This window comes from Hippopotamus amphibius, chromosome 12 (assembly GCF_030028045.1).
Source record: "Hippopotamus amphibius kiboko isolate mHipAmp2 chromosome 12, mHipAmp2.hap2, whole genome shotgun sequence".
Taxonomy (NCBI): Eukaryota; Metazoa; Chordata; class Mammalia; order Artiodactyla; family Hippopotamidae; genus Hippopotamus; species Hippopotamus amphibius.
This window is the reverse complement of record NC_080197.1, coordinates 96630224-96644593: the sequence shown is the minus strand read 5'-3', so window position 1 is coordinate 96644593 and position 14370 is coordinate 96630224. Positions and strand designations below refer to the sequence as shown.

Genomic DNA, 14370 nt, shown 5'->3' with positions numbered 1-14370 from the left:
TATCTGTGATAGTATTATAATGACTTCTAGCATATATATCAATAGAATATAGGTGGTTTCAGTAAATGTCTAAAATATACATGTATTTAATGAACGTAGTATATCAAACAATGCTTTTAAAAGATTTTATTATTCTTATAATCATTTATAAATTATGATTGTAATTTTTTTCATTATAGAAACTGTGATAAAACCAGTCCACGTGAATATGAATAGAGACATAAAAATGCCCCTAAGAAAACATGATCTAGAACTTCCAATGTCGCCTCACTGTGTACCATCTAACCTCTGCATTGATGATACAGAAAACAAGTAGGTTTTAGCTAGGTTGTATATTATTAGGTATTTACATGGGTCATTATTGACACTGTTTTATTCATTGGAAAATGTACAAAGGATTTATCCTTCTAGCTCTAGTTTTTGTTTGTTCAGCTGTTATAATATTATTAAACTATTAAGACCTTTATCAAATGACCAAGTGTCCATACTAAGTTTTTTGTACACATAGTTTCACTTTATAGTAAAAATGTCTCTCGTGTAATAATACAATTTTTAGAATATTCAGTAATATTATGACCCTGGAATGAATAGAGTTCTTAGAATTCCATGTTTTCATGTATTTGTATAGAACAGTATGAATTTTTAAAAGATATAAAAAGATGGTCATTTTTATTGCCAGCCAAATTTTTAACCTTAAAATTTTATTTTCATTAGTATATACTCTCAAAGACTAGGCAGCAAGGGAGAACTTGATCCAGTGCAGGTGAGTTTTTTTTTCTTAATTTTCTTAATTATTTTGACAATTGTGACATGCCACCAAATGATATAAATTTTTCAAATAGTACAGAAAATTATAGTCTTTAAAATTATTCTTTTAAAAGTTTTTAATGTGAGGAGACTATACATTAAGAATATTTTAACTGATTGCTTATGAGAAACATTTTGTAGTTCTGGTAAGGTAGAGTAGGCCTATGTGTGCATAACATTTGATTCTGCTTGTTACTGATAAGCTGCAAAGGATAATTCATTTGGAGATTCCTACTTTGGGTTCATGTGATCATTGAGTGATTCATCTCTTCAGACATTGTGATTGGATTATTTTATTTTATATCAAATTGTGATTTTCAATATTCATGTTGATCCTAAGATTATCTTTTCTTTTTTTAAAAGATATCCACTTCATTTATTTTTGTTTATTTATTTTTGGCGGCATTGGGTCTTCGTTGCTGAGCACAGACTTTCTCTAGTTGTGGCAAGTGGGGGCTATTCTTCATTGTGGTGCATGGACTTCTCATTGCGGTGGTTTCTCTTGTTGCAGAGCATGGGCTCTAGGCTTGTGGGCCTCAGTAGGTGTGGCACACGGACTCAGTAGTTGTGGCGCACAGGGTTAGTTGCTCCATGGCATGTGGGATCTTCCTGGACCTGGGCTTGAACTCATGTGCCCTGCATTGGCAGGTGGATTCTTAACCACTGCACCACCAGGGAATTCTGATTATTTTTTTCAAAGTATTGCAAATGATTATTTTTTTAGCAAATAAATTAAAAAATTTTTTCTAAATTTATTTTTTAATTTAATTTATTTGGCTGCATTGATTCTTAGTTGCAGCACACAGGCTTCTCTAGTTGCGGCATGCAAGCTTTTCTCTACATGTGGCACATGGGCTCTGGAGCATGCGGGCTAAGTAGTTGCAGCATGTGGGCTCAGTAGTTCTGGTGCGTAGGCTCTCTAGTTGTGGCACACGGGCTCAGAGCACGGGCTCAGAAGGTGCAGTGCATGGGCCCAGTACACAGGCTCTGTATTTGTGGTGCATGGGCTCTGGAGTGCATGGGCTCAGTAGTTGCAGTGTGCGGGCTTAGTTGCCCTGCAGCATGTGGGATCTTAGTTCCCTGACTAGGGATCAAACCTGTGTCCCCTGTATTGGAAGGTGGATTTTTAACCACTGGACCACCAAGGAAGTCCCTATTTATTTATTTTTTAATTGAAGTGTAGTTGATTACAATGTCATGTTAGTTTCAGGTGTACAGCACAGTGATTCAGTTATATATATGAAAAGAATATGTACATTCTTTTTCAGATTCTTTTCCCTATAGACTATTACAAAATATTGAGTGTAGTTCTCTGTACTATATGGTAGGTCCCTGTTGGTTATCCATTCTGTATATACTAGTGTGTATATGTTAATCCCAACTTCCTAATTTATCTCCCCCTCCCTTTCCAATTGGTAACTGTAAGTTTGTTTTCTATGTCTGTGTGTCTATTTCTGTTTTGTAGTTAAGTTCATTTGTATCTTTTTTTTATAAGATTCCACATATAAGCGATATCATATGATATTTGTCATTCTCTTTCTGACTTACTTGACTTAGTATGGTTATCTCTTGGTCTATCCATGTTGCTGCAGATGGCATTATTACATTCTTTTTTATGACTGAGTACTATATGTAATGAGGTGGATAGACCTAGAGTCTGTCATACAAAGTGAAGTAAGCCAGAGAGAGAAAAACAAATACTGTATGCTAACTCATATATATGGAATCTAAAAAAAAAAAAAAATAGTACTGATGAACCCAGACAGGGCAAGAATAAGGATGCAGATGCAGAGAATGGACTGGAGGACACGGGGTGAGGGGGTGGGGGGCGAAGGGAAAGCTGGGGCGGAGTGAGAGAGTAGCATAGACATATATACACTACCGACTGTAAAATAGATAGCTAGTGGGAAGTTGCTGTATAACAAAGGGAAAATCAACTCGATGGGTGATGCCTTAGAGGGCCAGGACAGGGAGGGTGGGAGGGAGTTGAGGGAGGGAATCGTGGGAGGGAGGGAATATGGGGATATATGTATAAATACAGCTGACTCACTCTGGTGTACCTCAAAAGCGGGTACAAGAGTGTAAAGCAATTATTTTCCAATAAAGAGCTTGAAAAAAAATATATTCCATTGTAAACGTAAACCACATTTTCTTTATCCATTCATCTATCAGTTGACATTTAGGTTGCTTCCAAGTCTTGGCTATTGTAAATAGTGCTTCAGAGAACATTGCGGTGCATGTATCTTTTTGAATTAGGGTTTTCTCCACATACATGCCCAGGAGTGGGATTGCAGGACCATGTGGTAACTATTTTTAGTTTTTAAGGAACCTTCAAACTGTTCTCCAAAGTGGCTATACCAATTTACATTTCCACCAACAGTGTAGGAGGGTTCCCTTTTCTCCATACCCTCTCCAGAATTTATTCTTTGTAGACTTTTTAATGATAGCTGTTTTGATCGGTGTGGTATGATACCTCATTGTAGTTTTGGTTTGCATTTCTCTAATAATTAACAGTGTTGAGCATTTTTTATGTGCCTGTTGTCTACCTGTATGTCTTCTTTCGAGAAATGTCTATTTAGATCTACTATCAAGTTTTTGATTGGGTTGTTTGTTTTTTTGCTGTTGAGGTGTATGAGCTGTTTGTATATTTAGGAAATTAATCCCTTGTCAGTTGCAGTGCTTGCAAATATTTTCTCCCATTCTGTAGGTTGTCTTTTCATTTTATTTATGGTTTCCTTCCCTATATTTAAGTTTAATTAGGTCCCATTTGTTTAGTTTTGTTTTTATTTCCATTATTCCAGGAGATGGATCCAAAAAGATTGCTGTGATTTATGTCAGAGTGTTCTGCCTATGTTTTCCTCTAGGAGTTTTATAGTATCCAATCTTACATTTAGGTCTTTAATCCATTTTGAATTTATTTTTGTGTATGGTATTAGAGAATGTTCTAATTTCATTCTTTTACATGTAGCTGTCCAGTTTACCCAGTACCACTTATTGGAGAATGACTGTGTTTTCTCCATTTTATATTCTTGCCTCCTTTGTCATAGATTAATTGACCATAGGTGCCTGGGTTTTCTATCCTGTTCCTTTGATCTATTTGTCTGTTGTGCCAGTACCACATGTTTTGATTACTGTAGCTTTGTAGTACAGTCTGAAATCAGGGAGCCTGTTTCCTCCAGCTCCATTTTTCTTTTTCAAGATCGCTTTGGCTATGCAGGATCTTTTGTGTTTCTATACAAATTAAAAATTTTTTGTTCTAATTCTGTGGAAACTTCCGTTGGTAATTTGGTAGGGATTGCATTGAATCGCTGCATTGCCTCGGGTAGTATAGTTATTTTAACAACATTATTTCTTCCAATTCAGGAACATGGTATATCTTTCCATCTGTTTGTGTCATCTTCAGTTTCTTTCATCGGTGTCTTATAGTTTTCAGAGTACAGGTCTCTTGCCTCCTTAGGTAGGTTTATTCCTAGATATTTTAATCTCTGTGATGTGATGGTAAATGGGATTGTTTCCTTAATTTCTCTTTCTGATCTTTCATTGTTAGCATATAGAACTGCAACAGATTTCTGTGTATTAATTTTCTATCCTGCAACTTTACTGAATTCACTGATGAGCTCTAGTACTTTTCTGGTAGCTTCTGTAGGATTTTCTATGTATAGTGTCATGTCATCTGTAGTGACAGTTTTAATTCTTGTTTTCCAATTTGGATTCCTTTTATTTCTTTTTCTTCTCTGATTGCCATGGATAGGACTTCCAAAACTGTGTTGAATAAAAGTGACACGAGTGGACATTCTTGTCTTGTTCCTGACCTTAGAGGAAATGCTTTGAGCTTCTCACCATTGAGTATGATGTTAGCTGTTGGTTTGTCATATGTGGCCTGTATTATGTTGAGGTATATTCCCTCCGTGCCCACTTTCTGAAGAGTTTTTATCATAAAGGGATGTTGAATTTTATAAAAAGCTTTTTCTGCATCTAATGAGATGATCATATGGTTTTTATTCTTCAGTTTGTTAATGTGATGTATCACATTGATTAATTTGTGGATATTGAAAAATCCTTGCATCCCTGGGATAAATCCCCCTTGATCATGGGGGCATTATCCTTTTAATGTATTGTTGGATTTGATTTGCCAGTATTTTATTGAGGATTTTTTTTGCATCTAAGTTCATCAGTGATATTGGCCTGTAAGTTTCTTTTTGGGGGGTATCTTTGTCTGGTTTCTGTATCAGGGTAATGGTGGCCTCATAGAATGAGTTCAAAGTATTCCTTTCTCTGCATTTTTTTGGAATAGTTTCAGAAGGATAGATGTTAGCTCTTCTCTAAATGTTTAGTAGAATTATCCTGTTAAGTCATCTGGTCCTGTACTTTCATTTGTTGGGAGTTTTTAAATCACAGATTCAATTTCAGTACTTATAATTGGTCTCTTGTATTTTCTATTTCTTCCTGGTTCAGTCTTGGGAGATTGTACCTTTCTAAGAATTTGTACATTTCTTCTGGGTTGTCCATTTTCTTTGCACATAGTTGTTTGTAGCAGTCTCTTTTGGTCCTTTGTATTTCTGTGATGTTGGTTGTAACTTTTTTTCATTGCTTATTTTATTGCTTTGGGGTTCCTCCCCTTTTTTTCTTTATGACTCTGGCTAAAGGTTTATCAATTTTGTTTATCTTTTGAAAAAACCAGCTCTTAACTTCATTGATTTTCCATTGTGTTTTAGTTTCTATTTCATTTATTTCTTCTCTGATCTTCATGATTTCTTTCCTTCTGCTAACTTTGGGTTTTGTTTGTTCTTCTCTCTCTAGTTACTTTAGGTGTAGGATTAGGTTGTTTGAGATTTTTCTTGTTTCCTGAGGTAAGCTTTTATCACTATAAACTTCCCTCTTAGAACTGCTTTTAGCAAATAAAATTTTAATCAATTAGAGAATGCACAAATTGTGATTAAAGCTTGAAATATTAAGATCTAAGGCTATATTATTAATTATCCTTTCTTTCCTTTGAATTGCTAAATTTAATCTACAGAAAGGGAACAACAGTGATACTAAAATCTCTTGGAAATCTTTTCATCTGTATTGTGGGTTAATGAATCTCAGGTTTCCCGTCTTTAGGAGATGGCACGTAGGAGAATGGGGCTTGAGGTTGGAGGGGACCAAGGGTGATAAAGGCAAATGAAAAGGAGCTCTTAAGTATAATCCTAGTTGATAACCTCTCTTGCCTTAATAAGTCTTGTCAGTTACTGATTGGCTTGCCTTTCCTTGGTACTTTTTCTGCAACCCGTGACCTTTTTCATTTCTATTTTCCCTTTTCTCTTCTCTAGTTTATACATTTAGGCAAATCAAATGATTGCATATTCTTTCCTATAGTCATCATAAGTCATGGACTTGTATAGAATGTTTGAACCTCAGTTCAACAGAACAGGAAACTGCAGTTTCACTCCACAGTCTTTTTTTTAGCAGAATTATCTTCCAATAGAAATATTACAAAACAAAATTTTATTCCCAGAATAGCACCTAGTCTTCAGAAAGTTGCATGTGAAAAGAAGCAGAATAAACAGGTACCTTTGAATCACAAGTTCTTGGCATTTTTATATCATTATATTTTTATGATATGCTCCTTTCTGTTTTTATAGATTTAAAAATGTTAGTTGTGGATTGCTGTAGATTTAGCCAAAATAAGATCTAAATTAAGTATAGTAGTTCTGTGTAGGTCAAAAAACTTAATTCTCTGCATTGTAGAAGATTATTAATCCCAAAACTGGAGTGTTCTTTAAAAATCTTTGAAAAAAATCATTTTTTGTAAAATTGATAGTGAATTGAAAATCATTCACTATGTTGTATACTAGTATGATGATTGTAATTACAGTAGATAACGGGTTGGTGATGTCATGGTGGCCCAGTAGACATGTTATAGAAAGGCTCCTGTGAATAGCAATACATAATCTCAGTGATATCATAGTAGCCTATTAAAGTATGGGTTGTGATGGCTTGATTCTTTTTATGATTTTACAGATGACAACTGGTTATATGCACTTCAATTATAATTATACAAATATATTTATATAGAGATGTGTAATGCTTATTGTTCAATCGTCGTATGCTCTAAAGTTGAAAATATAAAAAAATCCAAAATTTAAATTTCTAAAATATATCTGCCGTAGAACTTACCAAGAAGTGATTTTATTTATTAAATTTATATAGAATTTAAAAATAAAATTATTAATGATTACTAATGTATGATGATAGTGAGGAAAATAGTTATATAAATGCTGTGTCTTATTAACAGGAATCTTTAGTTTTTAATTTCTCCCATTTTTAGCATGTGGTAGTTTTATGTCATATTTATGTGTTTATTATTTATAAATTAATTTATAATTATAAATTTATAACTTATAGTTACATATCATGGTATATTAAGGTTATATATAATATATAACATGATTTAATTTTATTAAAGTATGTTTTCTGTTTTTCAGAAAAGAGAAAGTGAAGTGTTATGTTTCAGTGATATATGTTAGCCTTATTAATTTAAGGACTGAATAATTTTTGAAGGATGCAGTGAAAAACATTCAATTACCCATTCAGTTTGTATTTTACAAGACTAAAACTTGCATCCTAGATCAGTTTATAACTCATCCTTATTTTTTTAAATAGTGTATAGGCTAGATAATGAAACACTCTGTAATCCAACTTAAATAATGTTCTACTTACAGACTGCAGGTTAGTGATTCTCTCCAGAAGGATAAATAATGTTATACTTAATACTACAGAAGAGAACAAAGAGAGTTTAATGTCCTTGTCCAAGGCATATTGTCACATTGTGAAGTGTTAGCCAAGTATTTAATAGTTTATTTGGAGGGATTTCAAGAAAAGTGAGGAGAATTAAAAAGAAATTATAACATACAAAAGAAAATGAGTTGAAAAACATGTTAGAAGAAAAACAAGTGAGCTCTGAGGCTCACTTCTCACTTCCCTAGAGAAGTAGTATTTGAAGCAATATTTCCTTCTCTTTTGATTTGTTTGTGTATTTCTCACATCAAGGAATGAATTTGTCTCTGCACCTCTGTCACTGTCTTTCTGAGGCTGAGATGTGAGATATATTATCAGACTTTATTTTCAGCCCTCCATCTCTTTAGACCTTTTTTTTTTTTTTTTTTTTTTTTTTTTGGCACACAGGCTTAGTTGCTCTGCAGCATGTGGGATCTTCCTGGAGCTGGGATCGAACCCGTGACCTCTGCATTGGCAGGCGGATTCTTAACCACTGTGCCACTTAGGAAGCCCAGACTTTTTTTTTTTTTTTTTTTTTTTTTAAGACTTTGAGGATCTCTTTTTGCTCCCCCTCATTTTTCCTATTTCTGTCATTGATTGTCTTTGGACTTGTCATTTCTGTTGTGTCATGACTTTTAAGTAAATATCTACTACAGATATAAATTATTATTGCTGGATAGATTAGTGTTGAACCTATATAATAGCTTCTATTTATATGGTACTTTCCACATTAATCAAGGTATTGTCTCAACTGCTTTTCATAATAGTGTTCCAACACTTTCCCCATTTTTCACTCAATGATATTGATATTTAGAAATATTAAAGTAGCAGCCTAAAATTGCTCAGTAAATGGAAAAACTGAGATAAGTACAGCTGTTTCCTTGGAAGAGATAACGTATTTTCTGTCAGAGAAATTTAAGTTTTATTTACTCAAGATCCTAGTGTCCTGGGTATTTTTTTTAACCTCTTTTTTTTTTTTAACCTCTGAGAAAATGTTTAGCTCACTATAGTATCAACCCTGTTATTTTAATAAACACTCAGATACTGATATTGCTTTCATTGTTATAACAGGATTTATTTTGTCTTTAATTAGGACACAATTACTTTCTTTTAGACTAAAATAATCATTTTTTGAATATATATATTCACTTAAATGGCATTTTATGCTAAATAATTTAACTTGTATGTATGTACATTTACCATTTTGGCAGACTTTTTTTTTTTTTTTTCAGCTCAGTAGTGTTAATTGTTCTAATTCCTTGGTTTCTAAATTAAAAGAAAGTCAAGATACTTTCAGTCTATCATGTGAAACAGCACAGTTTGGACCAGTATTTGAAAGATTAAACAGGTAAACAAAGATGTTGAAGGTAATAAAAAACCTGTAACATTGTTTCCTTGAATTACTGATTTGACTTAATAGATGCAAATATTTTTAGTTAGAAATATAAACAGATCTAAATATTACTTATAGAAAAAAAAAACTATCAGTAAAAGGTAGCATTTCATTAAAACACTTTAAAGTAATTATTTCCTAATGTTCACATTTACCTTTCATTTATTTATTTTAAAAAATATTTGGAACCAAGGTGTTTTGCATCTGTTTTATAATCTCCATGAATTACTAGTTTCTTTTATTGAGTCATAATCATTAATTTCTTTTTCATATTTATGATAGTTGATCAGTGCCCTATTTTTATTTTCTAGATGTCTGTATATAAACCCAATTCTTTGTTTTAAAATCCATTGAACTTGTCAAACCAGTTCAAATTATTCTTGGTAATTGTGGTGAGAAACCTTGACTCTGTAATCCTATCCCAGCCTTCTTCACGTTAGTAAATGGCACGACTATTCACTCAGTTGCTTAAGCCAAAATGAAAGTTGTCCTTGATTCCTTCCTTTTATTTGTCTCCCAGTATACATTTCGCCAACAAAGTATTGTCATTTCTGTATTCTAATAAACTTTAAAATTAGTTAGTTACATTTTCATCTCAAACAGTTCCATCCCAGTGTAAGCAAACACTGCTTCTTGCCTGGAGAATTGTAATAGGTACAAAACAGTTCTGTTTGTTTTCTCTTCATCATGAGATAAATTTTTTTTTACATCTTTATTAATGTGTAATCAACATACAACAAACTGAACTTATCTAAAATGTGCATTTTGGTAAGTTTTTTCATATGTTAAAAATAATGAACTTATTCATCATCTCCAGTAGTTTCTTGGGCACCTTTGTAATCCCTTCTTCTGGAATTGTATATCTGTTTTTGTGCCAGTTCTACTCTGTTTTGATTACTGTAGTTTTGTAGTATTGTCTGAAGTCTGGCACGGTTATGCCTCCTGCTCTGCTATTTTTCCTCAGGATTGCTTTGGCAGTTCTGGGTCTTTTGTGGTTTTATATAAATTTTAGAAATATTTGTTCTACTTCTGTGGAAAATGTCATGGATAATTTGATAGGGATCACATTAAATCTGTAGATTGCTTTGGATAGGGAGGCCATTTTGACAATATTAATTCTTCCATTCCAAGAACATGGGATATCTTTCCATTTCTTTGAATTATCTTCACTTTCAATTATTAATGTTTTATAGTTCTCAGCATATGTCTTTCACCTCCTTGGTGAGGTTTATTCCTAAGTATTTTTTTGATGCATTTTAAAATGTATTGATTTTTTTTACATTCCCTTTCTGATATTTCATTGTTAGTGTAAAGAAATGGAACTGCTTTCTGTATGTTAATCTTGCATCCTGCTACCTTGCTGAATTTATTTATCAATTCTGTTTGTTTTTGTGTGGAGTCTTTAGGGTTTTCTGTATATAGTATCATGTCATCTGCATATAATGACAATTTTACTTGTTTCCTACCAATTCGGATACCTTTTATTTCTTATTTTATGATTGCTGTGGCTAGGACTTCCAGTACTATGTTGAAGACAAGTGATGAGCGTGGGCATTCTTGTCTTGTTCCAGATTTCAGCAGGAAGGCTTTCAGCTTTTCACCATTGAGTATTATATTGGGTGTGGGTTTATCCTAAAAAGCTTTATTATGTTGAGATATGTTCCCTCTGTACCCATTTTCATAAGGGTTTTTATCATGAATGGATGTTGAATTTTATCAAATGCTTTTTCTGCATCTATTAAGATGATCATGTGGTTTTTATCTTTTCTTTTGTTGATGTGGTGTATCACAGTGATTGATTTGCATATGTTGAATTATCCTTGTGACCCTGGGATAAATCCAACTTGGTCACGGTGTATGATCTTTTCTATGTGTTGTTGGATTTGGTTTGCTAATATTTTGTTGAGAATTTTCACATCTATAATCATCAAAGATATTGGCCTGCAGTTTTATTTTTATTAAAAAACCAATGGGTCAACAATGAAATCAAAGAAGAAATTTAAAAATACCTTGAGGCAAATGGCAGTGAAAACACAACCATACAGAATCAATGGGATGCAGCAAAAGTAGTTCTTAGAGGAAAGTTCATAGCAGTATATGCCTTCTTTAAAAAACCAGATAAATCTCAAATAAACCACTAACCTATCACCTAAAGGAATTAGAAAAAGAAGAACAAACAAAATCTAAAGTCAGCAGAAGGAAGCAGATAATAAAGATCAGAGAGGAAATAAATAAAATAGATTAAAAACAATAGAAAAAAATCAATACAACCAAGAGTTGCTTCTTTTGAAAGGGAAAACAAAATTGATAAACCCCTGGCCAGGTTCACAAAGAAGAAAAGAGAGAAGACCCAAATAAAGAAAATAAGAAATGAAAGAGGAGAAATCACAGCTGATACCACAGAAATATAAAAAATCATGAGACTACTATGAACAATTATATGCCAACAAATTTGACAACCTAGAAGAAATGGAAAACTTTCTAGAAACATACAGCCTGCCAAGACAGAGTCAAGAAAAAATAGATAACTTGAACAGACTAATCACTAGAAATGAAATAGAATCTGTAATAATAATAATAATAATAAAACTCCCTACAAATTCCAGGACCATATGGCTTCACAGGCAAGTTTTACCAAGTATACAAAGAAGAACTTATACCAATCCTTCTCAAACTCTTCCAAAAGATTGAAGAGGAAGGAACATTCCAAAGACATTCTATGAAGCCACCATCACTCTGTACCAAAACCAGACAAAGACACTACCAAAAAAGAAAATTACAGACCAGTATCTTTGCAATTTTTTTATTTTATTTTCTTTTTGGATTATTCATTGCTAGTATATAGAAATACCATTTTGTATATTAAAATTGTATCCTTTGACCTTGCTGTATTTATTATTAGTTCTACTAGTAGTTTTGTGAGTTCTTTAGGATTTTCACCATATTGGATTATCCTGTCTATGAATATAGATATTTTTACCTTTCCCTTTTCAATCTGGATGCCTTTTACTTCTTTTTCTTGCCTGACTGCTGTGACTTGAACCTCTAATACAGTGTTGAATAGCAGTGGCAAGAGTGGACGTGTTTACATTGTTCCCAGTTTTAGGGAAAAAGCATTTAACCTTTCACTGTTAAGAATGATGTTAGCTTTAGGTTTTTTGTAGGTGCCCTTTGTCAGGTTGCCCTTCTGTTCCTAGTTTATTGAAAATTTTTATTGTTGATTTTGTCAAATGCTCATTCTTTGTCCCTTGAGATTATCATGTAGTTTTTTTTTCTTTATTCTATTAATATATGTAATGTATTACCTTATTTTCAAATGTTAAACCACCTTGCCTTCCAGAGATAAAGGCTGCTTAGTCATGTTATATAACCCGTTTCATAAAATGCTGGATTTATGTTGCTATTATTTTGGTTAATGATTTTTACATCTATTTTCATGAGGAATATTGGTCTGAATTTTTCTTTTCTTATCACGTCTTTGTTTGGCTTTGGTACCAGAGTAACACTACTGGCTTCATAGAATAGGTTGGAAAATGTTTCCTCCTCTATTTAATGGAAGAATTTGTGGAGGATTGGTTATTTCTTCTTTCAGTGTTTTTGCACCTGGGCTTTTCTTAGTGAGAAGACTTTTAAATAATAATAATTTTTATTTTGTACTTATTATAGGTCTATTCAGATTTTAAAATTTCTTCTTGACTCCTCTGTGGTAATTTGTGTTTTTATAGGAATTCATCCATTTCATTTAAGTTGTATAATTTGTTAGCATAAAGTTGTTCATAGTATCCCCTTGAAGTCCTTTTAATTTCTGGAAGGTAAGTGTTGATGTCCCTTGTTGAATTCCAGATCTGTGTCTTCTCTACTTTTTTTCTTGGTCAGTATAACTGAAGATTGGCTAATTGCATTTGCTAAGTTTTGAGTTTCAATATTCTCTATTATGTTTTTGTTTTTTATTCCATTGATTTCTGCCCTAATGTTTATGATTTCCTTTTTCTACTTACTTTGGATTTAGTTTGCCCTTCTTTTTTTTTTTTTTTTTCTAGTTTCTTAAGGTGTAAGCTTAACTTATTGATTTGATATCTTTCTTCTCTTCTAATATAGACATTTAAAGCTGTAAAGCAGTGCTTAGAGGTCAACCAATAATTAGTTGGAGGTTGTGTTTAAACACCTTGAGCTATGTTTAAAAACCTGGAGCTAATAAGACTTCCTCCTGGGCAGAAGACCTCACATTCAGCCAGGCATGAGTGGATACTTCACATTCAGCCACGGATGAGTGTCATTTTTCAAAGACATTTTGAAAAATGTCTTTGAGTGGCGTTATTTCCAACTAGAAGTTTGCTGTCATTCTTATCTTAGTATCTGTGTATATATAATATATAATTTTCTCTGTTTTAAAGATTTTTTTATCATGGATTCTCTACCACAGATTTTCTACTATGGATTTCTCTCCATTCAGATTAGAATGTTTGCTTTCTGCTTCTTGTGTTTAAGCTGTGTTGAGCTTCTTGGATCTGTGGACTTACTGTTTTTACCAAATTTGTAAAAATTTCAGTCATTAATTTCTCAAATATTTTTTCTGATTCCTCTCCCCTCTTCTTTGGGAACCCAAATAATATGTAAAGTAGTCCAACTGAAGTTGTGTGACAGTTTACTGATGCTCTGTTTATTTTCAATTATTTTCCTCTCCTTTCATTTTATGTAGATTATGTTGTTAGATCTTCAAATTCACTAATTGCATCTTGTTTGGTATCCAATACTGGTAAATCTATTCAGTGTAGTTTTCACCTTTAGAAGTTTGATTTAACTCTTCTTTTTATTTTCCATGTACCTATTCAACATGCTCAGTCTTTCCTCTAGCTTCTTGAATGTAAGAAATATAGTTAACTCTTTTAATGTCCATGTCTATAACTTATGTCATTTTGTGTCATTTCTTAGTCTATTTTAATAACTGATTTTTCTCCTCATTATGGGTTGTAACTTTCTGCTTCTTTGCTTTCTTGCTAATTTTGTAAGGATTCTATACACTGTGAATCATCTTTTTGGTCTCTGGAAATCTTGTATTCCTATAGATCATCCTAAGCTTTTTCCTGGGAGACAGTTTAATTACTTGGAAGTAGTATGCTTTTATTGAGGCTTGCCTTAAACTGCTAAGCAGGACCAGATACACCTTCAATCTATGGCTAATTTGCCCTATGCTGAGGCTATACTCTTCTGAGTCCTCTCCAATTTCCTTTGAATTACAGGTTTTCCATTCTGGCTGATGAGAACACAAAATTTTCCCATCCTTGTGTGAGTTCCTGGAATTGTTCCATCTTCTCATGTTGGGTGATTCTTTCCCCAGCCTTGAATAATTACTTCATATGTATTTGCTGGTCTGTACTTGGTTAAAGATTGGAAAATTCTCTGTAGATATC

At 32.9% G+C, this 14370-nt stretch overlaps 1 protein-coding gene across 1 annotated transcript in view; it reads left to right on the top strand.

Moving 5' to 3' along the window:
- The window catches only part of C12H12orf40 (chromosome 12 C12orf40 homolog), a 57950-nt gene that overhangs the window by 8452 nt on the left and 35128 nt on the right, over positions 1-14370 (top strand). The window contains 5 exon segments of the mRNA XM_057703476.1: positions 180-312; positions 715-763; positions 6166-6246; positions 6249-6356; positions 8799-8914. Coding sequence (XP_057559459.1) covers positions 180-312; positions 715-763; positions 6166-6246; positions 6249-6356; positions 8799-8914 — 487 coding nt within the window.